This window comes from Manihot esculenta, chromosome 12, assembly GCF_001659605.2.
Source record: "Manihot esculenta cultivar AM560-2 chromosome 12, M.esculenta_v8, whole genome shotgun sequence".
NCBI lineage: Eukaryota > Viridiplantae > Streptophyta > Magnoliopsida > Malpighiales > Euphorbiaceae > Manihot > Manihot esculenta.
Window position 1 is genome coordinate 1,721,239 of NC_035172.2, and position 25,538 is coordinate 1,746,776.

The 25,538-nt window shown below is 33.2% G+C and overlaps 3 protein-coding genes across 4 annotated transcripts; 2 read left to right on the forward strand and 1 right to left on the reverse strand.

Moving 5' to 3' along the window:
- The first annotated feature begins 4,413 nt into the window (after nt 1-4,413).
- Nucleotides 4,414-12,114, forward strand: LOC110628729 (oxysterol-binding protein-related protein 1D). Its single transcript, XM_021775525.2, has 8 exons — nt 4,414-5,456; nt 6,772-7,125; nt 7,826-7,913; nt 8,359-8,828; nt 9,247-9,402; nt 9,580-9,888; nt 10,302-10,646; nt 11,624-12,114. The coding sequence occupies exons 1-8, from the start codon at nt 4,917-4,919 to the stop codon at nt 11,795-11,797; spliced, it is 2,436 nt and encodes an 811-aa protein (XP_021631217.1). The 5' UTR covers nt 4,414-4,916; the 3' UTR covers nt 11,798-12,114.
- Nucleotides 12,100-16,987, reverse strand: LOC110628730 (protein SDA1 homolog). Its single transcript, XM_021775526.2, has 15 exons — nt 16,492-16,987; nt 16,100-16,276; nt 15,880-16,004; nt 15,650-15,794; nt 15,223-15,372; nt 15,076-15,129; nt 14,707-14,802; nt 14,551-14,610; nt 14,337-14,411; nt 14,208-14,261; nt 13,912-14,013; nt 13,154-13,798; nt 12,897-12,995; nt 12,651-12,758; nt 12,100-12,486 (listed from the first exon to the last, which is right to left on the reverse strand). The coding sequence occupies exons 1-15, from the start codon at nt 16,882-16,884 to the stop codon at nt 12,337-12,339; spliced, it is 2,433 nt and encodes an 810-aa protein (XP_021631218.1). The 5' UTR covers nt 16,885-16,987; the 3' UTR covers nt 12,100-12,336.
- Nucleotides 16,988-18,230: 1,243 nt separating this feature from the next.
- Nucleotides 18,231-22,696, forward strand: LOC110627455 (D-cysteine desulfhydrase 2, mitochondrial). Of its 2 annotated transcripts, XM_021773764.2 has the most exons (8): nt 18,307-18,386; nt 18,514-18,589; nt 19,708-20,034; nt 20,506-20,548; nt 20,666-21,013; nt 21,677-21,806; nt 21,939-22,115; nt 22,319-22,696. In XM_021773764.2, exons 3-8 carry the CDS (start codon nt 19,744-19,746, stop codon nt 22,590-22,592), a joined length of 1,263 nt encoding a protein of 420 aa, XP_021629456.1. In that variant the 5' UTR covers nt 18,307-18,386; nt 18,514-18,589; nt 19,708-19,743; the 3' UTR covers nt 22,593-22,696. The 2 variants fall into 2 exon arrangements, with proteins under 2 accessions (XP_021629455.1, XP_021629456.1); XM_021773763.2 differs by lacking the exon at nt 18,514-18,589 and having other exon boundaries at nt 18,231-18,386.
- Nucleotides 22,697-25,538: the final 2,842 nt, after the last annotated feature.

The window sequence follows — 25,538 nt, forward strand, 5'->3', positions numbered from 1 at the left end:
TTTTTATTAATCATGGAATAACTAATGAGCAGGGGCATTTATGATCAGTGGGCTACTGACATTCAGACCGTAATAAACTCTTGTATGAGTCAGGTCCAAAACCCATCAGTTCAGGTGATTTATTAGCACACAATCTCATCCACAATCGAGCAGATTGAGGTGGTTAGAGTCTAGAACTCCTCAGGGACCCGAATCATTTGACGTGATGGGAGTAGGGGAGCAAATTCAGTTATGCCACAACTACATCAGTACATATAATTCTGTATGACAACGACAGTTTGTACTATAAGAGGGTGACAATTATGCATCACTAGAAGAGAAAAGAAAAATAAATAAAAGAGTAAGGTGTTAACTATTTAGACTAAATTTAATTATATATACAAAAAATCTATATATTTCTAAATTTCAGATCATCTAATGGTTGTATCATTTTAAAAAATTATTGATATGACGGTTATATTATTTTAAAAAAGCATGTAATGATTTCTCTCTTTGGTTCGGAGGATTGCAAAGGAAGAAGAGTGAGAGAAAAGATATGGATATTGGAGTTATATTCTCCATTCTTATGCTTAACAAAGCTACACATCCATGAAGAAGGTTGCTGATTAGAGTAGGCCCGAAAAGATCGTTAAATCAGTGGAAGGTTGGTAAATGAATCCATTCGAGAAAATTAGGGTTTTGATGTAAACATGATTGAATTCCACCTCACCTACTCTTTTGTCCTTTCTCTTCTAATGGGATTATAGAGTTTCTGTTCTCTAAGCTCATGCACAATTAGTTTCTCAAATCATCAACCTTTTTCTCATCCATATAATTAAGAAGCTCTTGTTTGTGTTCGATCAAAATTTGTCGGCAACCATTAATTCTGAAATTTAGTTATTCTATCATAATTTCTCATCACATATATATAGTAATTTAGTCAATAAGGTAGTTGTCAAAACCCTAATTGTAATACATATATATATATCGATTTCGAATTACTAAAATCAATTTTCGCTATTCGTAATTTGCTATTAATGGAATTTTAAATAGAGTGTGCATGGTATAAAAAAATTAAAGGTAATTCTATTTATTTCACTTTTTACTTTTTGAAAAAAATTAGTATTTAATTTGTATATTATAAAAAATTCATTAATTAATCTATTAATTGAATATATTAAAATATTTTTAAAATTTTAAAAAGTTATTACTAATTTTTTTAATTAATTTTAGTCATTAAAATTATAAAAAAGAAGTTTAATATACTCTCAATATAAAAGATTAATTAATAGATAATTGATGAATCAATTAATCATTTTTTTTAAATTATAAAAATTAAATAATAAAATACTTAATAGTTAAAATAATGAAATAATTAATTAATACATTTAAAATTTTAAAAATATTTTAATATATTTTCTAAAATAAAAAAATTATTTAATGAGTTTTAGATTTCCTTTTTAACTTTTTAAGTGGCAGAGGTTGGTAACGCATCTCAAAGCTTGAATCAACCCGCTTAACATTTTAGTTTGATTTACAAATTTGGATTGGACGATGGAATTGTTTTTTTTTTTTTTTTCAGTCATTACAAAAAGAGTATTCTTCCTTTATAAGCTATTATAATTTATCATTTATATAATAGAACATAAAATTAAACCACCTATTTTGTAAGCGACATTTGTGGTTTCCATTTAGGGGAGAGCATAAATCGGTCTGAATCGAAAAATCGAACCGAACCGATTAATTTCGGTTTAATGATTCGGTTAATCGGAAGGTTCGGTTCGGTTCGATTAATATTTTTCAATTTATTCAGTTTTTAGTTCGATTTAGTTTAAATGTGTTAAATAACCGAAAAACTAAAAAACTGATTTTATACATATAAATACTGATTTTATATATATTTTTAAATTTTATATGGATTTTTATGAATTTTTTAAATATTATTATTATGTATTCAAACAATATTTATTGATAAATTTATGTGAAATATTTATTAAATTATTCTACTGAAATTAAAAGCAGAAAATTAAAAAAAATTACAGATTTCGATTTGAATCGAATTGAACCGAACCGATTCGATTTTTATCGGTTTGATTTGGTTCGGTTATATTTTTATAATCAGTTTTTTTGATTTTTAATATTTTTATACTTCGGTTTTCGATTTTTTTGATTCGGTTCGATTCGAAACCGAACCTTGCACAGCCCTATTTCCATTCATTCAATTTTAGAAAAATTACAATGTAATCCCTCGTATTTAATGAAATTAATTAATTAATTCTTTAATTAAAAATAAATTAAAATATAATATATTTATTAGTTTTTTTATTAATTTTAATTATTTAAAAATTTAATTAATTTAATTTTGATAACGGTAAGAGATCAACTAATAATTTTTTTTTTGAATTGAGAATTAAAAATCGAGAAAAGACCTTTTAAATTTACTCAAATATACTTATTACTGGATTAAATCTCGAGTTTAACTAATAAATTTTATTTATATTATAAAAATTAAATAGTAAAATAATTAATGTATAAAGTTAATAAAGTAATGATTAATAAATTTTTTATTATTTAAATGATATTTTAATAAATTTTTTAAAATTAATAAATTTTACTAGTGACTATATAATTATTTTTTCTTAAATTTTTGTTAAATTAAAGGAAAAGAAACAACATTCATTTTGTGGTAGGTGCACAAAAAGGAGTGTCAATGAGAAGCTTTTTCTCCTTTAGTTAGAGGCATAAAGAAGCAAGCAATGATAAGTTTTGCAGACAAATTCCGTATTCCGCCTATATATATATATATTTAATATTGTGGAAAGTAAGGAAAAAAATAAAAATATTATTAATTACAAAAATATTTTTTGTTACGAGTAAATTAAAATATTTATATTATAATTTCACTAGCCACATTTTACATAAAAAAATCTAAAATTATGTTAATAAAAGAATATGAATCGATTATTATAATGATTTTATATATATATATATATATATTAGAGTATTTTTTTTCTAAAAATATTAGAGTATTTGAAGATCTTGGGTATTTGAAGATATTGAAATTGATATTACTGTATTGGAATTGATTTTCTTCGTATAAAAGAGTACATGAATTATAAAAATGAAGAAAAATATGGTAAAATAAAGAATTGTTTTTGGTTTGAAATGAAAAAGATGGAAAAATCCAAATGAATGGCTCAGAAGAGAACCCAAAGGTCCTAAGCCTCTCATCCTTTCATTTCATCCACGATGGACAACAACAAAATCCCAATAAGCTATTTACTGTTATCCATTCCCTTGCTCACTAATCTTTTTTACATTTCCCAAAATACCCCTCCAAAGTCAAATGTGTCCCCATAAAACTTAGTGGTCAGAATCTCTATTGTGTAACAGTACAATCTTCTGTTTGAAATTAATAATTTTATAAAAATTAAATTGAATTGAATTAAATTTTTTTTTATAAAATTTTTATTTAAAATAGAAAAATTCAAAAATTTTTTGATTTAAAAAATTTTCATTATATGTGAAAATAAAATATGAATGAAAAGAATTCATTTGAATTCTTATCTTGTAAAACTATTCATACTAAATGAGGGAATTTAAGAAAAAAGAAGTTCATGGTTTTAGATTTCATTGGGTTGTAGTTTGGAGATCATCATGGAAAATTTATTTATGCATTTTCAAGCTGGTTGAGGGTAACTTCCCTCCGAAGTTGCAAAGGTGATGACCGTGCATGAGGCGCTATCATGCATAAATAATTTTGCATTGTCTGATATTGTAAGGAAATTGTCTGATGTGGGATGGATAGCTAAGAAGTCTTTCCTGTGAGCCAGATTTCGCTGAGTTTGGTAACTGTGTCAAATTGTAAGGAAATCAGAGATTTTTTCATTCATGGATTGGTGGTGAGCATGTTTGGAACTCCATTCCTGATTTCTTTCAAATATTATTTATAAATATAGAGAATTTTAGTTCGACTCTTTGTCGTTCTCGTTTGTTTCTTTGGTCATTACTTTTTGATATTTAATAAAAAACATTTATTTTTTTGGTCATTACTCTTTAGTATTTAATAAAAAACTCGAAAAAAAAAATAGAGAAACACAACCCAACAAGCTTAAGCCTCAAGCAAAACTTTTGGGGAAGGTACTTCCTTTTTATTTTTTAATCCTCTAATGTAAATTTGAGGCTACTTTAGCAAGTGCTTTCATCGTGTAAGTTTACACGGATAAATACATTCTCTAACAGAAAATTAGGTTTAAATGCCTAATTTCATAAACATAGAGGATTAAACAGAGAGGAAGCGAGGAAAAGGGCCAGGGGGCAAAAAAGTAATTACAGAGCTTTTAGAATAGTAATGGGTCAGGGGCCCAAAAAGGGAAGGGGATCTTCCCCTTGCCCAACAGACAAAGAAATGGTTCTCTTCCCTTCCCTACCCTACCCTACCCCTGCTGCTAGTTCTATCCCAAACCCAAAATGCAAAATCCACCACCACAACACATCACCTGTGATCAAAATGTGCACGTTAGCTGTCTCTCCACAATCATCACCACCCTCCGATTCCATGCATTTAATATTATGCTTATATTATATTATATTATATTATGCTCATCTTTTAAATGCTCCCTCTCTATCGTTAGCTTAACCTACGCTTCAGGCCTCACTGTCCTCTCTACTCTCTGCCTTCTCATTACTCTCCTCTGCCTTTAAATGGATCTGCGTGCCCTCTGCAAATTTTCCTTCCAGTAGCTGTGCACTCTGTCCCGTTTCGTTTCCGATCTTATGTCATTCCCGAAACGTTTCGCTTCTCTGAGCTCCGATCGGCTCCTGCATTTCCTCTCTTGCCTCAACTACGCCCAATCGGAGCTCCTGCAGCTCTACTTGTGTGATCAGTGCTTGTTGTCTCGTGCATTTGCGTGATCGATGCTTTGTTAGTTAGTGCGATGAATCCTCTCTGCTGCATTGCTCCGGTTTCCATCGATCGGGATCGGGCTAACCCGGTGGTCGAGAAATCTGTTAACCAGTCTCAGTTAGGACTTGAAGGTGTTGATAAATCACTCAACAATAGCTCCAAACCTACTTTCTCAGCTCAGGTTTCGTCTGTCGGTACTGATTTGGACAGGTTTGCCGGTCTTGGTAATCAAGATGATGAAGAATTGGTCGCTGAAGCTAGGGATTCGAAGGCGTATAGTGTGAATGGGAGCGTGAGTGGCGCTGTGGCGGGGATTCTTTACAAATGGGTGAATTACGGGAAGGGATGGAGGTCGAGATGGTTCGTGCTCGAGGATGGAGTGCTTTCGTATTACAAGATTCATGGACCTGACAAGATTTTGATGAGTCCGGCGAGGGAGAAGGATGTTAGGGTGATTGGAGAGGAATCTTTAAGGTACATGAGAAAGGCTAATTGGACTAGTAATCGACTTGGTGTGACCGCCGCTTCAGCCGTCAGACAGTGCAAACCATTCGGCGAAATCCATTTGAAGGTTTGTTTCTTTGTTGCTTTCTATAGGCGTGAAAAGTGAAGGTGTCTCTCTTTTTGCTTGCTTGTTGTTTCTGGCTCTATATATATATGGCGTTCAACGTTATTTTTAGTAAAAACGAAAAGCGTGTGTATTCGTATATTTGGACGATGTAGAAACCAAGTGTCATTTTTTAAATTTTGGTGAGAAATTCCTTTCTCTGACTTTTTCCTGCTTCTTGTTGTTTTATTGGAGTATGGACATATATGAAATTCTTTTATATCCTTTGTTTGCTTCAGTGATCTGTTATAGTCTCTTGCTTTATGAATTATGACTTACTAAGCCGGGAACCGATCAAATTATTTTTTGAGGGGTGACGGTGTTTTAGACGTGTTCAGCAATGCAGTTCCATTATGGATCCAAATTTCATTCAAAAGGAGTGGAAAAAGGTGTTTGGTAATGTATATGGTAATTACTGAAAGTAAATTGCATCTAACGACGAGATCACCCAAAAATAGGCTAGGCAACGTCAGTAAGTAGGAAAGCTATAGTGAAATTTGATGACCATAATTTCCTTGACAACTGAGGAAGAAGCGCTATGATCCGATCTTTGCAAGGGAAGAGGAAAAACTTCAAATGAAAATAATGTTTGTCTAATAAAGACTTGTATCTTCATCTCAAAGCACTATATGAAAATGCACGCAAAGGAATAGAATGCAGCTCTAGAAAAATGCTGCCAGTTGCATTGTGCTGCTCCTTCAATAGCTTATATCCACATGATGGTGTTTAAATGAGGTTTTATAGCATGGGAAATGTGTTATAATTCAATACTCAGAAATAATCTTTCAAACTACTATTAATTGAAGTATATTAGTCTGCATAAATCGCAATATTCCAATACTAGCATCAGTATCAACACTGTTCTGATTGTAGCCTGTAAGTTAGTTTTTCATTGCATGAATTAATCCTTTACTTGTGCACTAAATTATCTCTTAAATATCGATGCTCCAATGGATGCTGCTCTATCAAAACTACTACCTGACAAGCTTTTTGATTTTGCTATTATTATTCAAATGCCTTTAGAACTCCTATCAGGTGCTAAACTTGCTAATACTTATTTTCTATAATTCTTATTAAGCATCTCATGGGATTTGAATATATAGAATCTGAAGCATGATTTTGATCATTGATCTCCCTCATGACACAAGCACTGTTCATATTCTTTTATTGTCTAATGCATGATGAGAGGCAATATTTGCATGCTTCTGACCACTATGGCATGCAAGTTCATCTGTTTGGTTGTAACGGAGTCCTTATGTGGTATTTAATTGGTTTTCAGGTTTCATCAATTCGTGCAAGCAAATCAGATGATAAAAGGCTTACCATCTTCACTGGGACAAAAACTCTACACTTGCGATGTATATCAAGAGAGGATAGAGCAGCATGGCTCGAGTCCCTGCAGGCCACTAAAGATCTCTTTCCTAGAGTGTTGACCAATATTGATTTTTCACCTTATGAAGATAGTGTTTCTACAGAGAAATTAAAAATGCGATTATTGCAGGAGGGCATTAGTGAGGCAGTCATCCAAGACTGTGAGTCAATTATGCTCTTAGAACTCTCTGAGTTGCAAAATCAGTTGAAGAATCTTCAACATAAACACATAATGTTGTTAGACACATTGAGGCAGTTAGAGGTACTCTCCATTCTCACATTTTCCATCTAGGTACAGTGTAGAAGTTAAAACTTAGTATTTGCAAGCATGACAAACATGTATTCTTGTTGCAGAATTGTGAAAATGGCGCAGGATTGCTTGTGTTTGTTTGTCTTTATTGTGTTGAAAATAGTACTTGTTTTTTAGATGCTTACCACCATGTGACCATCACATTGAAATGGGTATCAATAATTCAGTTTTAATGTTGTATAAGATTTTTGCTAAGGCCTCAAGTGGAGTGGAGAAGACACATGTGCCAGTATTCATAAACTGTTGAACAATCTGTAGAATATGCTATGTTTTTTTAAAAAATATTTTAAAGTTCACTTGTAATGTTTCTGTATCATATGGCTCATTCATATTGCCATTGGGAATATAATCAAGCAGTTTGGCTTTCTTTGTGGACATTGAATTGCCATGTACATGAAGATACTAGTGTTTTATTATTTTATGCGTCTCAACAAACTTCTGCAAGCTGTGCTTTAAAACATAAATTCTGACAGCAATGCCTTTTGGATTTATATCATTTACGAATTTTCACTCAATTGGTATTCCAGCATGTCTTATTTTAATCCATTATCTCCTCGCCAAAATAGCTATCCTCTGCATATATTAATGGGTCTGCTGTTGAAAAACTTCATTTATTGAGTAAAATTTTTTTTCTTCTTAAAATGTTTTGCAGACAGAGAAAATAGAGCTGGAAACTACTGTAGTAGATGAAACAAAAGAGCGTGAATCATATTGTGGACAAGCAAATAGAAGATTTAGTGGTTAGTTATGCTTCTATATTTCCTTTTTGCCAAAATTTTCATTGGTAACATATTGCTGAAGCAAGTTGATGTTTTTGTGAGCAATGAACATTTGGAATATTTAATCAATTACAAGTTGTTCTTGGATCTTAAAGATTCATCTTTAAATTTGACATGACTTATGAAGCCAACAGGATTTATATAGTTGTTATTTTCTCAAGTGAGTAGATTGTCGATGTATTACATATTGGACAAAGGTGGTGGTTACCATTAAGGCGTTATATATAGCCACATGGCTGGTTCCTCATTTCAGTCTTGCTAATGCCATTTTCAGCTCTGGGGAACTTTTGGTTATATTGCTCAAAAGATTTCCTTTTTCCTTGTCTTTCTTTTCTTTTCCTGAAGCGACTTGTGATCATTTCATTGTTCAAGATTTATTGATATCTCTATTCCTTCCATTTCACAGATTTCTATTCGGTCATGTCTGAGGGCAGTCCAAGTGATACTGAAGCTGATAATGAAAGTCAAGAGGGAGCAGATGTTGAAACAGATGAAGATGATGGGACATTTTTTGATACAAATGACTTTTTCTCTTCAGATGCTTTAAGAAGTGCCTCCTATAGAAGTAGGGAAGCTATAGGAAATGCATGTATATATGATAACCCTTTTTTTTCTGATCATATACATGGGACGTCTGTGAAGGTAATCAGGACAATCCAATATCCATTTGTTAAAAGAAGAGATAATTTGCCGGAACCAAAGGAAAAAGAGAAGCCTGTTGGCCTGTGGTCAATTATTAAGGACAATATTGGGAAGGACTTGTCTGGAGTTTGTCTTCCTGTTTATTTTAACGAACCACTCTCTTCGCTGCAGAAGTGCTTTGAGGATTTGGAATATTCATTCTTGGTTGATCGAGCACTGGAATGGGGGAAGCAGGTGAAGTCTCTGCTATCTTCTCTTTTGTTATGAAATGCTTGTTATGTGTGGATGTTTGATACATCAGCTTAGGCTTAAAACAACTACCTCACAGGGTTGTAGTTTGCATCATTTGTTGCTTGTTTTGCTTTGTTCATTCCTTGGATAAATTCTATCTTCTTTATGAGTGTAAGCACTGTTCAGGAAACTTGCACTAGTTGGATTATAAGGTACTGCAGATTTTCTGGTTTTGACATAAGCATTTCTAGGGTGTTATTATTGCTTTGTTGCAGAATTTGATACTCATAGTTAATACTGCAGCAGAAAATTACAGGTGTCAACTGAAGTTTCTAAAAATACCTATGATTTATGGTAGTGATTATGTTATATCATTATTTTTGTTTGATTTTCATGTATAATAGTCATTTACGTGTTGCAGGGGAATGACTTGATGAGAATTCTGAATATTGCAGCTTTTGCTGTATCTGGCTATGCCTCAACAGAAGGCCGGCAATGCAAGCCATTCAACCCTCTCCTAGGGGAGACTTATGAGGCTGACTATCCAGATAAAGGGCTTCGTTTTTTCTCTGAAAAGGTAATGCTCTTTCTTGATTTAAAATAATTATCTTCTTAAACAAGATGCATAGCCATGAGTGGATACTATACCAACACAAATGAGTTCGATGTTATTCCTCATTGTTGATTGTGTGGTAATACACATGGCATTTTGTTTAATCCTCTATATGTTCCCTGATGTGCCACATTCATTCAGGTAAGTCACCACCCAATGATTGTTGCTTGTCACTGTGAGGGGAGAGGCTGGAAATTCTGGGCAGACTCCAACATCAAAGGGAAGTTCTGGGGGCGTTCTATTCAGCTTGATCCTGTTGGTGTCCTTACCCTGCAGTTTGAGGATGGTGATACCTTCCAATGGAGCAAGGTCACCACTTCTATATACAACATTATACTTGGAAAACTATATTGTGATCACTATGGCACTATGCGCATTAAAGGTAGTGACAAGTACTCTTGCAAGCTCAAATTCAAGGAACAGTCCATCATAGACCGAAATCCCCATCAGGTACTCTGTACTTGCAAATAAGTGACAAGGGCCATTCTTGGACACACTAATGAACCATTTATTGATATGAGAGTCCTTTATTTTCTGTTATGATTTTGTAGCTTTTATTTATTTTTTTCGCTGAATTTTGATAATGAAAGATTTGTCATTGTTAATGATCACTAGTGTTCTATTAGTTATAATTTGATACAATGTGTGATTGGTATCTCCAGAAGAATCAGCCTCAGCACTTGTAGTTCTTTCTATATTTTATGTGTTTAACTTCTGTCTACTGCTCAAAAGAATGATAGCTTTTGGTCCTTGTTGTAAATCTTGGATTATATGAAGATTTATGATGTATGGTTTACCCTTGTATAAAATAGTTCCTTTGCAGCAACACTCTCATCACCATTCTCTCTTTTGTTCTTTTTTAGGTTCATGGATTTGTACAAGATAATAGGACTGGAGAGAAGGTAGCAATGTTAGTTGGGAAGTGGGATGAAGCAATGTACTATGTACTAGGTGATCCAACTACAAAGCCAAAGGGGTATGATCCAATGACAGAAGCTGTCTTGCTTTGGGAAAGAGACAAATCTGTTACCAAGACCAGATACAATCTCACCCCTTTTGCAATATCCTTGAATGAATTGACTCCTGGCTTGTTAGAGAAATTGCCTCCCACTGATTCAAGGCTAAGGCCAGATCAGAGACACCTGGAAAATGGGGAATATGAGTTGGCAAATGCAGAGAAGTTGAGACTTGAACAGTTACAAAGACAGGTATTCACTGTCACGTCTATCTTTGTGTTAGGTATTGAGTATGCTTAGTCTATTCAGACTGGTTAATGGTCTAGCTGGTCCTTTTTAATTCAAATTACACGAATAAGATTTACAAAATAAAGTTAATACGAAAAATATAATACTAATAAAGTTATGTAATTAAATTCAAATTACTAATAATATTTATAATGCTAAGAAAATAAAAGAAGCATAATCTAGTAATATAGAAGTTCTTTTGTTTTGATAAAATTAGTGTTAAAGTATCTTTTATTCAAAATCTAATTCAATTATAATAATTAATGAGTTCTTCAGATGGCAAGTATTATAAAGATATAATGAGATGGAATTACTAATAATATTCATATTATTATATAAAAATAAATATATATTGATTGCTTAACTAGACCGAAAGCTTTATGCCTATTCATCTGCGGTTTTAACTGCAGTGTTCTATTGAAAAACCAAAACCAAATTGCAAATAGATATACTGAAATCCAATTTGATGGTTCAAGTCAATTAACCATTTTTTCGGTTGTTATGCTGGTTTTGGTTGGTGGATCGGTTTCCAGTTTTGTTGTTTGCTCGCTCGTATTTGGGTTAGCCGCACCTACCAGTTGATCTGGGTAACCAGGAAGTAGACCAATGGCCTCATTGGTCTGGTCTTAAATTTTTTTTCCCCCTCCAATGAACTAGACATAACTCTCTCGAACCATCTGGTTGATCCAGTCCCAATTGCTGTAATATTTTGCGACAAATTAACATATGTAACTCAAGTCTGCACATTTTCTCCAAAAGCTCTCGTAATTAGAACTTTGGGAGATTACCTTAAATCTTTTCGTCATTAGTTCAATAGTTCTTTCAATGCAGATTGTTTAGAATGATAATGTGCAGTGCTGCTCTAGTTTGTTTAGAACGCAAATATTGGATGTCTTGAACAAAAGACATGCCAAGTAACCTTTGTTTTATTTCTGGCACAGGCAAGAAAATTGCAGGAAAGGGGCTGGCAGCCAAGATGGTTTCAGAAGGATGGGGAAGGTTGTTATCGTTATATAGGGGGGTACTGGGAAGCAAGAGAGAGAAGGAATTGGGATGGAATTCCTGATATATTTGGCCAAAGTTGTAACTCACCTTTCCGTTTAGTTGATGAATGATTGCCTTGGGTTCCTCTTATTATATTTTGGGTCCCATTTCTCCTTTTCATTATTCAATTTCCTTTGTTTCTCTAGTCCCTTTCAATTGGGAATTGGGTATTGGGATCCCAAAATGTGATTTTAGAGTTGCCTCTTTTTGCTCATTTACAATTTACAGGTTTCTCTAAGGTGTAATCATATACTGATTCTAGGAAATTAGCTTAGTCTCAGAAACTTGCGGAGAGGCAATTTATTTTTTTGCATACTCTTGCAAACGTAACTCTTTTTCTCTCCCAATCTCTTTTCTGCTGGAAAAAAAAAAATTGCAGTTAAATCCATCAGAGTTGTCCCTTGCAGTTCGTTAATTACATAGAATGGTCTTACTACTGGGGAAGTTGATTAATGCCTGTGCCAGAAACATTCATCTTCTATACATATTGGCGAATACAAAACTAAAACTGGTAAGAATGAATGTCACATAACATCTTAAACTTAAACAAAAAATGGGAAAAAGAAAAAGGTTATAAAAAAGTTGGTATAGAAGATTTGCAAAATCCTGATCATTTCCATGCTTTCTTGCCGCGAAACTGCTTGCCAAAGCGGTTCTGCTTTTTCTTTTTGCCTTCCCGAGATCTAGCTGCTCTAGCTTTCCTTGCAGCTGAGGGCATCACCTTATCATGCTGCTTCTGTCGATTACTTTTACCGCCAGTCTGCTCATTCACCACAAAAACGGTTGCCAAACATCATAAATCAACGCAAACTTACTAAGCAGCCAATTACCAACTTCTAAGTCATAAGAACCGAAGACTGTAGGAATTGCCAAGAAGCACAACAGACATCATTCATTTCACACACACAAAAAAAAGAAAGATACCTTTTTCTGTTTTACAGCAGTTCGAGATTGATATTTCCCTGTAGCCTCCCTTCCTGCTCTTACCATTGCCAGCCTTTCTTCCTTAGTCAGCTTCTTCCGCACATGAGCCTATACCACAAAGTGAACAATATATAATATTCAAGGCAAGCAACTTACAAGACGAAAATGAATTTTATAGGTGAGAATATGCACATCTAACGCCAGAATAGCCACCTACAACACAATGCAAGAAAATAGAAAACTTACTTCAAGCTTGGCAGGATCCAACCGCTTAGTACTCAGTTGATCAGAGCTTGGAACTTTAACCCCTTGCCGAGCTAAGGCATCTTTAGCTTCCCTCTTTGCCTAATATTATAGCATAGAGGTATCCAAACATCAAACACTTGATATATTTATGATATCTAATAGCTGCTGAAATATCATCGCAATGTACGAGAAAAATAATGTAAAAAATTACACCATATTTCAAAGTAAATGTTGATTCAGCTTTGGTTCCATCATACCTTCAATTCCTTGATCCTTTGGAAGTCTTCATTAGAGAGAATACCATCCTCTGATTCTGATGTGGTAGGTTTCAACTTCTCTTCTGCCAATCTCTTTAGAGCCCGAAGACTTGTGTCAGCAGCAGTAAGTTGTCCATTGAAATCAGAAAACTTCCTCTTACTTGCCTTGGGCTTTTTAACTTCTATCATTCCCCTGTCATCACTTTCAGGAGAATCCTTATCTTTTCCATCCTCCTCCAAATTTTCATCCTCTTCCTCGCCCTCATCATCATCATCACTGATATTGCCATCATTCTCATCAACACTGTTATCACTATCTTCATCAATTGAATCATCTTGTAAATCCCCGTCCTCGCTTCCAGCATCATCACTGTACATCGGATTGTCTTCATCATCACTGGCAGCAATCTCATCATTATCACCCTCATCATCAAGTCCACTGGATTCCAAATTATCGATATCATCACCATCCTCATTAATTTCATCATGGTCCATCTCCATATTATCATCATCATCATCATTCTCCTGTAATAGCTCAAGGTCAGGTATATTGCTGACAACATCCACTTCTCCATATGCTTTTGGCTTTGCCTTTGGATCACTAGGACGACCTCGATCCTTCTTAACCAATAGTGAAGGACAAACCTGCAAGAAACAAGGCATTTAATCTTCCTAACCCATCAATGCCCATGTAAATAAATTTAGAAACAGATATATGTATGTACAGAGGGACAAAATCAAGACAGTTATTCAAATACCTCTCTAAATAAAATCATGAGTGACCTAGCTGCAACTGAAACTGCCTTCTCGTGTGATTTTTTATACAATACCAGATCTTGCAGCAAATCTTCTGTCATCAGCTAGAAAGCAGAAAGAGAAGATTAATATTTGGCATTAAAACTCATGAAAACAAATATGAAACATAATAAGGAATCAATTTTTGTAATTAAGACTCAAATCATGAATCAAAGACAACAGAGCAAACATCTAATTAATAAATTGAGGTTCAAGAAAAAGTTGGCCAGAAAGCTGATAAAATAATGGGTATAGTTACCAGAGGCATTCGCAAACATATTTCCCTTATCACATTGAGTCCAACGGCAATAGCCTGGAACAAGCAAGAAAATATAATAAGTTGTGAATATTGGAGAGCAAGAATAACCAAGCAGGTGCAAAGCAATACCTCTGGACGTGAACGATCATGTACAAATTGATTCACTATTTGTTTGAATAATGGTTCAACTGCATCTGGAGGCACCTGGATAAACAAGGTTGCTTGAATTAGCAAGACAGGAATCCTTGAAAGTAGTAAGAAAGAGGATATGTGAGAGAGAGATAACAATTAAAAAAAAAAAAGCAAATCATTTGCTATAACCTATGGAAAAGCAAAAGCCTACCATATCATGGCATGCCTGAACAGCTGCTGCAAGTAAATTTGTGATATCACGTTGATGTGGCTGCAAAGAACAATAAAGTCTCAGACCAGAAAAAGAATGGGGTAAGAGAAGGATATTATTGTAGTCATATTTCTATTATTTAGACACATCAAATACCTGAACATATTTCTGAAGAAAAGGATAAAAGTTTAACACTATCAATCGGTGAAGTCCAACAGTTCGAGCAATTAATTTCAACATCATCATCTTAACCTGAGAATCACACAATATAAGCTTGAACTTTTTTTCTGAAATCATAAAATAAATGCATCATTTTCAGTCAAAGGATTCAATTTAACTGTCTGTTGCATCACTTTACTAGTAAATCCACTTTAGCTGTACTTGAAAACAATATCAAATACAGGAACACATCTGCATGCACGGTTCAATTTTCCTATAACCTCAAATATTTTAAGAGTTGCATGCACCAATGGAGGCAAAACAAACCAAATCTGACTAGAGCCAAAAAATAGTACAAGTAATCACCTCAAAACGTTCATTGCAAGTCTGGAGGCGAGAGAAGAACCTCTCAGCAAATCCCTGCAAGAGAAATGAAGTCCCAAAATCTGCTTTATCCAATATATAAACTTTTGGCATAGCCTATTTGATATGATAATGAGAATAGAAGGAAACCTGTGCATCTTTAAGATGATTAAGTGGTGAATAATAAGTTGAATTGCTGCTTTCTGCCGACAGCCGTTGCTTCCTTTTCATGCTGCGCATGGCACGCTGCAGTTTTGCTTTCTTTTTCTTTTTACTGGATACCGTGCCTTTATGATGTGCCTGAATTTTTATTTTATTTTTTTTAAAAAAATTGAATGGTCTGAGACATCTCCTTTAAACTCTCAAAATTCTCAAAGAGAGTGAGTAGGATACTTCGTCCACATATTATGTAAATGGAAAACAATGTCTTAAATCAAACATCGTACAGAAATTGAATAGGCATTCAGATCACCAATTCCAACAAGTCGTTCACATATCCACACAAGCATCATGGTAGATAGATATACCACAAATATATTTGTAAACTAGTTACGACTAATAACAGAATGCAACTGACCTTATAAATAGCCTCTTTACCAAGGGCAACTTGAGAGATTTGAGGATTTGAGTCATCTTCACTGCTGGAAGCATCACTGTCATCACTATCATCATCCTCAATCTTCTCATAATCCAGAAGAAATGATAGAGCAGCAATCATGATCCTGAAAAATTCAAATGCAATCACAAATTTTGATAAACCATAAAGCTGAAAGTACACGTGAACTGTCCCAAACCCAAAAGGCATACCTAGATGATGAATGGAAACATGCCATGCAAATTGCATTTGCAGTTCTATCATCAAACCACACCTTTCTTCTATGAAACTCACATAGTGTAATGAGAGATCTCTTGGCTCTCGCTTCATCCTCTTGCTAATAGAACACCAAACACCAAAAAAAAGCACAATAAATCCACAAACACAAACAGAAGTTTGAGAAAATAAAGAAAAAAGGGAAAATTTTCAAACCTGTAGCATTGCAAACAAGATATTCTGAAGGGCTCGATTCTTAGCCTCATTCTTGTGCTTCTTATTCATGCGCCTTATGCTATGAATAACATGGGAGAATGCTAATTTTCTCAAATTCCGATCTCCTAGAGTTTGAAGCTCCATGAACAATGCAAGAGTTTCACTGATATCAACCATCTAGCAGTTAAAAAGATCATGAAATTCAGTATTTTAACAAAACATGCAATTGCTTATCTTCGTAGCTAACAAACCATATGCAATAAAAACTACACCCCACATTTTGCTTTTTGCAGCTCTAAACAGAACTGCTAACGAAGGAAAGGAAAGCAGAGTACTTCATTTCAACCGGAACCAATTCCTAGAAAGCCATAAGGCAACTAAAAAAATGGTACCTGTCGATTAATTAAAAGAATCAGAGCTTGAGTAACATGACATCTCAGCCCCGAAGGCAGCGACCGTGCAGAGTTTTTGAGAAACTCGGCCAGTTGACTTGGGAACTTGGCCAGTTGTTTGGGATAAAAAGGCGTCACATGGGCCAAGAACATAGATCGATCCCCGAGATCCTTGGCAATGGTGGGGTCTGCGCAGACGCCAGACGAGGAGATAGATGTGAAATTGAGAGCTGCTTGCTGCTGAAAGAGCTCGAGAGCCGAGTTGAATTGGCTGTAGAGGAGGCCAAGCTCGGTCTCATAACCTTCCGGGTCGATTTTCATTTTGGATTGGAGTGCAGGGAGACTTAGCTTATCGGCGTCCCGGCCAGAGGCGGAGAGCGGCTCCAACGCCATTGGCAGTCGTTTGATTTGAGGGTTAGAGTTTGAATATGCAGAAAACCCTAACAAAACCCTAGATGGAGCCTGTCGTGTTTGTATATAGGCTCAACGATGAATTTCATGGTTCCCAATTTAGTGTTTTTTTTATATTATTTTTTATATTTTTTAAATTATATTAGAGAAAATAAATTAATTTTTATATTAAATTAAATTTAATTACACATTAATTTCTAAATTTCAACGCAATTAAAAAAATCAATTTTATATTTTTAATTAAACATTTAAAATACATTTAATTATAAACATAATTTTTTTATTTTTAACTTCAATTTTTTCTTTTTTTTTATTTTATTCTCTATAAAAAATAAAAAATATATTCATTTCATATAATATTAAAAATTATTTTTAATTAAAAAATTTTAAAAAATGTTTATATTATCATTATTTTTTTATAATATTTCCCTCCTAATTTTTATATTAATTTAAAATAAAAAATTATACATATTTAAATATATAAATATAATTATTAAAATTATATTTTATTTATATAAAATCTATTTGTATAGAGAGTTTCATTATTTTCATTTTGAATTTTTTTTAAAATTTTTCAATATAACGAAGTAAACTTAGAACACAATTATGACTGTTTATTTCATTTCCTTTATAAAATTTAAAAAATTGAAATTTTATTTTTTATTTTTTAAATAGATTAAAAAATTAAAATAAATAATTTTTAAATTTTTTAAAAAATAAAAAAAATTCAGAGAACAGATATACTTTTTATAACTAAACATGCTTTTATATTTTCAGTCCATCTTAAAATTAATTTTTTTTATTTATTAGCTATAGTTATTTGAGTTGAAATATCTTTATAATTCTTTTTAAATTTAAAATATTAATTAAAATTATAATTTTTATTAATCATTTCATTATTTCATAATACAATTCAATAAATATTCAAATTTTTTGTTATTCACTTATTATTGTATAATATAATTTAGTATTTGATAATATCAATATCATAATATTAATTGTAATTTAATTTATCAAATTTAATTAATTTTAAATATTTTATTTTTCAATCATTATTTATTAAAACACTTAAATTTTTTTATTATTTTAAATAAATAAAATAAAAGATATTTTAAGAAAAAATTTAAAAATATTTAATCACTTCTTAGCCTTTAATTTAATATTTTAAATGGATAAAATAATTATTTTTTAAATAAATTAAAAATATAAAAATTTAAGTGTTTAAATTTGAAAATATAGAAGTTTATTAAAAAATTAAAGTATAATTTATCATTAAATTGAATGTTCAAATAAATAAAAGTGAAAACTAACGTTAGACACCGCCGAAAAATTAGCTTTGGGCCCGGAGCCCACAGAAGCAGAGCCTATATTGTTGGAGTTGATTAGCTTACCCGTTCTTGGAGGCCACTGGAATGAAACTGCAACTCTCAAGTGGTAAAACGACGATCACAGCCCTGAAGAGCGGGCGCTACAGGTGCTCTCAGGTACTCTCTTCTGTCATCTACAACTCTTAGCTTGAGACTTCCTCTTCTTGTATTTTCATGTTGTCCCTGCTTTTCATTACTGGATTTTCTACCAATTCTTATTGATTATCTGTGTTCTTATTCTCAGTGGGAAGATATTGTTTCGAATTTATGGTTTGGATTGATAAGTGACTCTAAGCTAACGACCAGACTAGTTAGGATAGGTAGGAAAGAGAAGGAAGAGTTTTTTTCCCTATTTGGTACTTTTGATTTGTTGAGAAGAGATTATTGGGACTCTTTAGCTAATTATTGAAGATGCTAAATTTTATAATGAGAGTGTTCTATATGTTTATTGTTAATAGGTTAAAGGATATTTCTCTAAAAAAATCTCTTTTATGATTTTACCCCACCATTCAGCAGCATTACCCAATCCCATAATATTTTGGCACTTTTCATCTTCTTCAACTCAACTGAACATCAAAGACGTACAACTAAGCCTTCAATTTCAAGCTTCAAAATCCAAAGACGTCCCAAATTCATGTATTGATCCTATTGCCTGTCTATGAAGCTGACCTTAAGCAGGTGGCCTTTTACATGAGTAAATGTGGGCTAGCGACTGCTGCTAGCGTTCCTATTTTATAATGACTTTACTTTTGAGAGCCAGAAGTTGCTTAGATTGAAATTTTGAAAAACAGGGAATTTGCTTCTTGAATTTCAAATAAGCTTGCTTAAGAATCTTATATATTCTGCAGCTGAATTGCTTGGCAAAAAAAGTCAAAAGAAAAGAAAAACTTGCTTGGGGATTTGCATCATTGATGCCTTCATAACTTAACTAACTTCAGAAAACACATGGACATAGCTCTTTTTCAGGGCGGAAATTTTGTTCCTCCTGTTCAATTTCTCTATAGCATAGTTGTGGTGAACTAAATCGGCTGAATCTCCTTTTTTTGTTTTAAATTTCTTTTATCCCTTCTCTAAGCTACCTTCAGTTTTTGGAATTAATGATGAGTGGTGAGCTTAATTGAGTGTCGGAGAACAAAGTGACACAGTAGGGTCAATGGCGACAATTTTTTTGTCAAATGAAGGGCTTCAAATGGGGATTTACCTGCATAGTTGCTTTCCAACTTCAGATTAACTGAAGATGAAAATTCATGTGGAAGATCCTTAAATTTATACTCTTCAAGTTTAGGTTACAAGATAATGTTTTCTTAAATTTTGGGGCTTATTTACAGCCTTATAGCTGTGTTCACTTGGCAAGTGTTCAATGTAGATGTTTTTCTCCTTTGCAAAGAAAAGGTTTCTTGTATGTAGACTAATAAATAGCATTTTCCACTCATTGCAGGGTCTTTCTGAAGTCAAACTGACTAGTGAAGAATTAATGTTGAACGTGCTTAACAGGAAATGGATGCTGCAGATTCCTGATACCAAAATTCACCAAATAATGCTTTCTCCAGTGCAAGGAAAATATAGAGATGGACTATTTAGTAATATTTCTTTTGTAAACAACTCTAACCCATACTTTGGAGATCAGTCAATGGGGAAAGACAGTCGACAGCCATCCTTCTATGTTGTGAGGGATGATTTATTACATCCCTTGGTAAATGGTAATAAAGCAAGAAAGTTAGATGGATTGATTCCACTCCTTGTGGATCATTCAGTAACTGATGTGGTAAGATTACATTTCTTTTGGATATAAGATGGCAATTCAAGTTAGAGACATGATCTACTGGAATACAGAATTTTGATTTGATTACCGTATTATTTTCCTTGCCAACTTTTGGAAATTTGGGTTGCTCCTTTTTCATTATTTCTTTTGATAGGTCAATGAGCATAGATAATAGTTTGATAAGAGAATATGTACTATACATTGATTAGGTGAGCCGGGCTAATCATGGTCCTTCTGGAATATGTTTCGGTTTCAATATAATCCTCAGGGAGAAGTTGCTTTGTGCTTAATTCACTTTAGTTGGCATAAGAAATCTCTTTCTGACCTAAGCTTATGACTGATCTCAGCTTATGTTTTTTCAACTTGTTTCCATTTTTAGGAAATTAGGACATGCAGTGTTTGTCATAAGTAATTAAACTCTTCAATTTTATGGGCTTTGAAGACCAAATAACATTCAACTGAGACATTTTCTAGGTTACATGTGGAGGCTGTCAAAGTGCACATGCAGCAGCTGTTGGTAGGTCACACTTTTGCTACAATTACAGTAGGCAGTTGTCTGATTTTTCGAAGTACAATTGTTTATGCTAAGCAGCTGTGAGAGGCCATGACTGAACTTGTGAGTTGGTTTTTGCAGCTGTTTCATGTGCAGAGACAGGGGTAAAGCCTCATTTGCTTCTGAGAGGGGAGCAGCCTGAAGTTCTGACTGGTTATAACCTGATTTCAACAATATATGGAAATGTTACATATGTTCCGAGGTCTCTTTATGCCCACAGGGATAGTATGCTGAAGACCCATGCTAATTTGGTGGCTGGAAATACTGGCAGTGTTGTACAGTGTAATGATATCCTTGAGACTTTTTTAACAAACCAAACATCTATTGATTTGAACCTGGGGCAAGTGGATGCTTGTAAAATTGTTGAGAACCATCCAAAGAAGGTTTTGATTGTGAATGAAGGAGCTGGGGATGCTGTAGCATTGCTAGGTAACTGCAAACTTATGGTTTTGCCATAAAATGTTTACATTTGTTTTTTCATTTACATGCATTTGTTTTGTATTATTAATTTTTCCTCTGTGGATAAAAGTTGGATGCTAATGCTAGGGAGATGGAATGCTGACAGTTTCCTGGGTCATAGTGATGGGAATGAGTTTCTGCTACCTAGGTCAGATGGGATCGTCATATCTGTACATAAATTGAGAATTTGCTGTTGCTATCAACTACTAGGTTTTCTTATTCTTATATTTAAATAGGTGAAAATAATTGGTAAAACCGTCTACTTGAAAATTTCGAGATTACTTTTTGCCATTGTTATTACTTTGTAAGTCAGGGTTGTTATCTTAGGTCTCTTATTTCAGCTTCATTCTGAGTGGAAGACAAAATTTGTTGATGATTTATGAACTTACATTTTTTCTGAAAATATTGTTTGGTGTGTGCATTAAACTTCAGTGTAACTCTGTGGTCTTTGAAATAGTTGTCATCCCAGGCCCTTTGCCGAGAATTTGAAAATGCATTTGATTATTTGTTGATTGATTTAAGAATGTGTAAGCACTTCTTTTAAGACTGTTGTTTTCTCATGTCTCTTACCAAGTTTGATCTTGCTATTGATTTGATTACAAGTGGATTCTGTGTTTCTTTTCTTTTGAATAGGTGTCATTCGCCTGGTGGAGTACTTATGCTGGAATCATTTACTTGGAAAAGATAGACGCATAAAATTGGTGGTAGATGCTGGGACTGGTACAACAGCTATAGGTTTGGGACTCGGAGCCTTATGTTTAGGGTGGGTTCTGCTTTTCATTACAACATTTTAGTTGAATTGACTAACAAATTTTTGAATAATCGTGTGACTGACTGAGTTGTGAATTTCTGAAGCCTTGTGCATCATTTTTAACTGCTCCTGTTGCTATCTCAGGCTTCCGTGGCAGGTAAATGCTGTCATGCTTGCTGATACAATTGATGCATACAAACAAAAGGAGAAAGACTTAATTTCTGATTTCAGCACGCGCTTTGGTTTTCACCTTATTGACCGTAGCTTAAATGAAGTCAAGGGTGGAGTAGTCCACTGGGTGGAGCGCAGCCATAGGAGAAAGTGAGTAACGGCTATAATTGTATTAACGTTAGTCTTAATTCAAACTTTGATTTCTCTTATCCCCTAGCCTTCACCCCACTTAAAATCTATTTACAATCTGGTGTATAACCCTGACGAAGTATGACATTTTCAACTTACTTTGCAGAAATGAAATAAAAACTCTCTAGTGCGCAGCTAACTGTCTCTCTCTCTGTTTGTTGCAGATTTGGCAATGTGTTGGAAGGAGAGATAGAGGCATGCCAAAAAATTGCACAACAGACTGGGATTCTGGTCGATCCTATTTATACCTTAGCTGCTTGGGAAATGGCAACTCAGCTGAGCAAGGAGGAAACAGATGGGGGTGCAAAAATTGTAATGCTTCACACAGGAGGAACTCTTGGCATGTTTGGCTTAGCACAGAGGTATAAAACTTACTTCTATAACCTCAAAGATGGAGTTTCCCCTGCAAAAGTTGCAGATAGTTATTTTGTACCTTAGAAATTCAGCCATTTTTTTTACTAATTATGTGGTAACAATTTTCTATCTCTTGCAATTCGAAAGCATCTGCTAGCTCTGAATTTCATATTTTCTATTAAATTCAATTCTGGCCTGAATCAAATAAGTATATTCTCAATTTAATTCAATCACGATTCAAGCTCAGATTGGATTTGAGCTTTTGAAGTTAAGAAACTTTCTTAAACAAAAAAGAACAGTTTGAAATAAAATATATATGAGATTGGCTCTGGTAATAATACGAAATAAAGTCTGCATTGTCAGCTTCAAAAAATATTATTATATTTGAACATTCTTGGTGGCAGTGTTAAGGTAAAAAATAATAATAATAATAAACAAACAAATGAAAAACCCAACAGCAGAATCTAAGAAACCCTAATAAACAAATCCAGAAATGAACGAACAGAAACCATTTTTCTACCAAAAACGATTCGCCACAGTGAGACGACATGGGTCCGCATTTCGCACACATATGTCTGTCTCTAACATTAGATTTCCAATTTTTTTTCAATTCCCAGATTATATATATATATATATATATTAAGCATTAAAAAAAAGAAGAAGGTGAGGGAGGGAAGCAGAGTTCCATGTAACAAGGGGAGCAATTGAGTATGGTCCCATGAAACTTTTCGTCTCTTTGTCTGCTTCTGCCCTGTGTTTTTTTTTTCTTCTTCTCCCTTTGTTTGCCCAATCATTCTGCGATTATGCTTCCTTCCATCTCTTTCTTCTTTCTTCAACTCCTCATCATGCTTTTTCCGCTTACTCACCCTTCTTATATACTAAATAAACATCCTTTGCATATTATGTTTAGCCTTTTTATTTAATAATTTGGTTAGAAACGCCAAGTGTCTTTTATATTTATTATTATATTATAATTATATTGATGTTCTGAAATTTAAAAAAAAATATATATAAAAATGTGTCGAAACTTAATTTAAAGGATCGCGTATTCTTTTTTTTTTTTTTTTATTTTCTAATAACACATAATTGCTATTTTGCTATATTGTCACTTACTCCATACAAATCCATATGTACGGACGTACCAGCGTATTTATTTTTATCAGACTATCTTGCTATATTGTCACCTACTCCATACAAACCCATACACCAGCGTATTCATTTTTATCAGACAGTCATCTAATTTTTTTTCGGTATGCATGCTGATAAGGCCGCAAGATAATTGGACCTACTCTCCTACCTCCCGTCACGTCACAAAATTAAATTCTCCTTTGATGGATTTAAGTTTAGGATCGATGCGACCTACTTTAATCACGGACTGAATGGTGCGATAATGGATCAGCTTGTTCATTGGAATTTATTAGACTTTATGTCTGTTTTCTTTTCTAGGGCTAGCCTCAATTCGAATTTCAGAAATTCGATATCGTGTGTAATCATAGTGGTTGATTACTCTTTTCAATTACATATAATATTTCTTATAAAATATCAACATTAATGATTTGTTTTCTTTCTAATTTGTAAAAAATGGAGAAGACATTTGAAGTTTGAGTGTGATGAAGAAAAGCTAGGGATTGAAGCAATAGTTAAATGCAATAGGTTTAAAACAAGATAGCGTGCAAGAGAATGAGAGGATGTAAGAAAGTTATAGAGAAAGTGGGCCAAACTTGAAGAAAAACATATGGAATGTCTTATGCTTAAACAACATATAGATAGTAAGTAAAAATCCTTAAAACAAAGGTGGGGCCACAAACCCAAACATCCCTTTCACTTCCTTTTTATGTCATGCCTCTCAAAACACTCTACTACTTGCACCATAACTCCTGTGGACTTAATGGGGAACACACCAACACAACCCTAATTTTATTATTTCTTATTAAGAATCTGCCAAATAAAATTTAAATGCATACTATCCATGTTAATTTATGAAAGTTCTTATTCGGTGAAGAAATATCTAATTAATAGTAAATCATTAATATATTTTTATAAATAAAATATTTTAATTGACTAAAATTAGAAATCCAAATGAACAGCAAAATTCTAGCTACTGCAAACACCAATAGAAAAAAAGGGTGTAATTAATAATATGAAAGTGAATTTATAAATTTTAATTTTTTTAACAATCCACTGCCGTTGATTTCAACGATCAGTAATGTACGATTCATATTAAATCTAATTAACTATACATCTTATTTTCTTTATGTGATCCGATTAGGATCGATTTAAATCGGCTCATTATGTAATAATAATTGAGAATATTTTTATTATTTTATATTTAAAATAAATATAAACAATAGTATTGAGAATCTAAGTTCACTTCAAATTAGAACATCTTAACGAATAAGACTAAGGGCATGAAGGCTTGAATATTGTGAGATAGGATGAGTTTTTTAAAGGAGAAATCTATTCCAAATGATTTAATTTCAACTACATTAGGTGGGGGAACACCAAATAATATAATAATTTATTTATTATTTAATTTTATCAACAATTTTAATTTTTAAAGTTATTACAAATTCAATTAAAATTTATCATAAACTATTTATACCCATTTGCAAATTTTAGAGAATAGAAGAGATAGAGTGGGAGACAAAAGAGTGTGGGCAAGTAACAAAAATTAAGATTAAAAAACAAGAATTGAGGTAAGTGGAGGCTTTGGAAATCTCATGTTGGACCCCTTGTTACAAATTCCACCATGCTCTTGCTACTATTTGCCAGCCTCAATATTTGCTCACGCATCTAGGCTTCTTTTTCTTCACTTCAAACACTCTCCATTTTTAGGCTACCAATGCAAAATCAATAATCTACCCATCTCATAAAATATTACTATATATGGTTCAAAAATGTTTTTTACCAAAATAATTATTAGATTGAATATTTACAAAGCAATGAAGAACTAGAGGAAAAACATAGTAGGCAATGCAAGATAACACCGTGAGCAAGACACAATTTGGGAGCAATCCATGAGTTTTTGTA

What these genes read in the sequence shown, in the direction of transcription:
- LOC110627455 (XM_021773763.2), top strand. Translation starts at nt 18,315, where the DNA reads ATGAAACTGCAACTCTCAAGTGGTAAAACGACGATCACAGCCCTGAAG. An exon ending in CTCGGAGCCTTATGTTTAGG is followed by an intron (nt 21,807 to 21,938) that starts GTGGGTTCTGCT and finishes TTGCTATCTCAG; the next exon opens with GCTTCCGTGGCAGGTAAATG. An exon ending in GAGCGCAGCCATAGGAGAAA is followed by an intron (nt 22,116 to 22,318) that starts GTGAGTAACGGC and finishes TGTTTGTTGCAG; the next exon opens with ATTTGGCAATGTGTTGGAAG.
- LOC110628729 (XM_021775525.2), top strand. Translation starts at nt 4,917, where the DNA reads ATGAATCCTCTCTGCTGCATTGCTCCGGTTTCCATCGATCGGGATCGG. An exon ending in ACACATTGAGGCAGTTAGAG is followed by an intron (nt 7,126 to 7,825) that starts GTACTCTCCATT and finishes AATGTTTTGCAG; the next exon opens with ACAGAGAAAATAGAGCTGGA. An exon ending in CACTGGAATGGGGGAAGCAG is followed by an intron (nt 8,829 to 9,246) that starts GTGAAGTCTCTG and finishes TACGTGTTGCAG; the next exon opens with GGGAATGACTTGATGAGAAT.
- LOC110628730 (XM_021775526.2), bottom strand. Translation starts at nt 16,884, where the DNA reads ATGGCGTTGGAGCCGCTCTCCGCCTCTGGCCGGGACGCCGATAAGCTA. An exon ending in GTAAAGAGGCTATTTATAAG is followed by an intron (nt 15,373 to 15,649) that starts GTCAGTTGCATT and finishes ATAAAAATTCAG; the next exon opens with GCACATCATAAAGGCACGGT. An exon ending in TCATGATTTTATTTAGAGAG is followed by an intron (nt 13,799 to 13,911) that starts GTATTTGAATAA and finishes TGTTTCTTGCAG; the next exon opens with GTTTGTCCTTCACTATTGGT.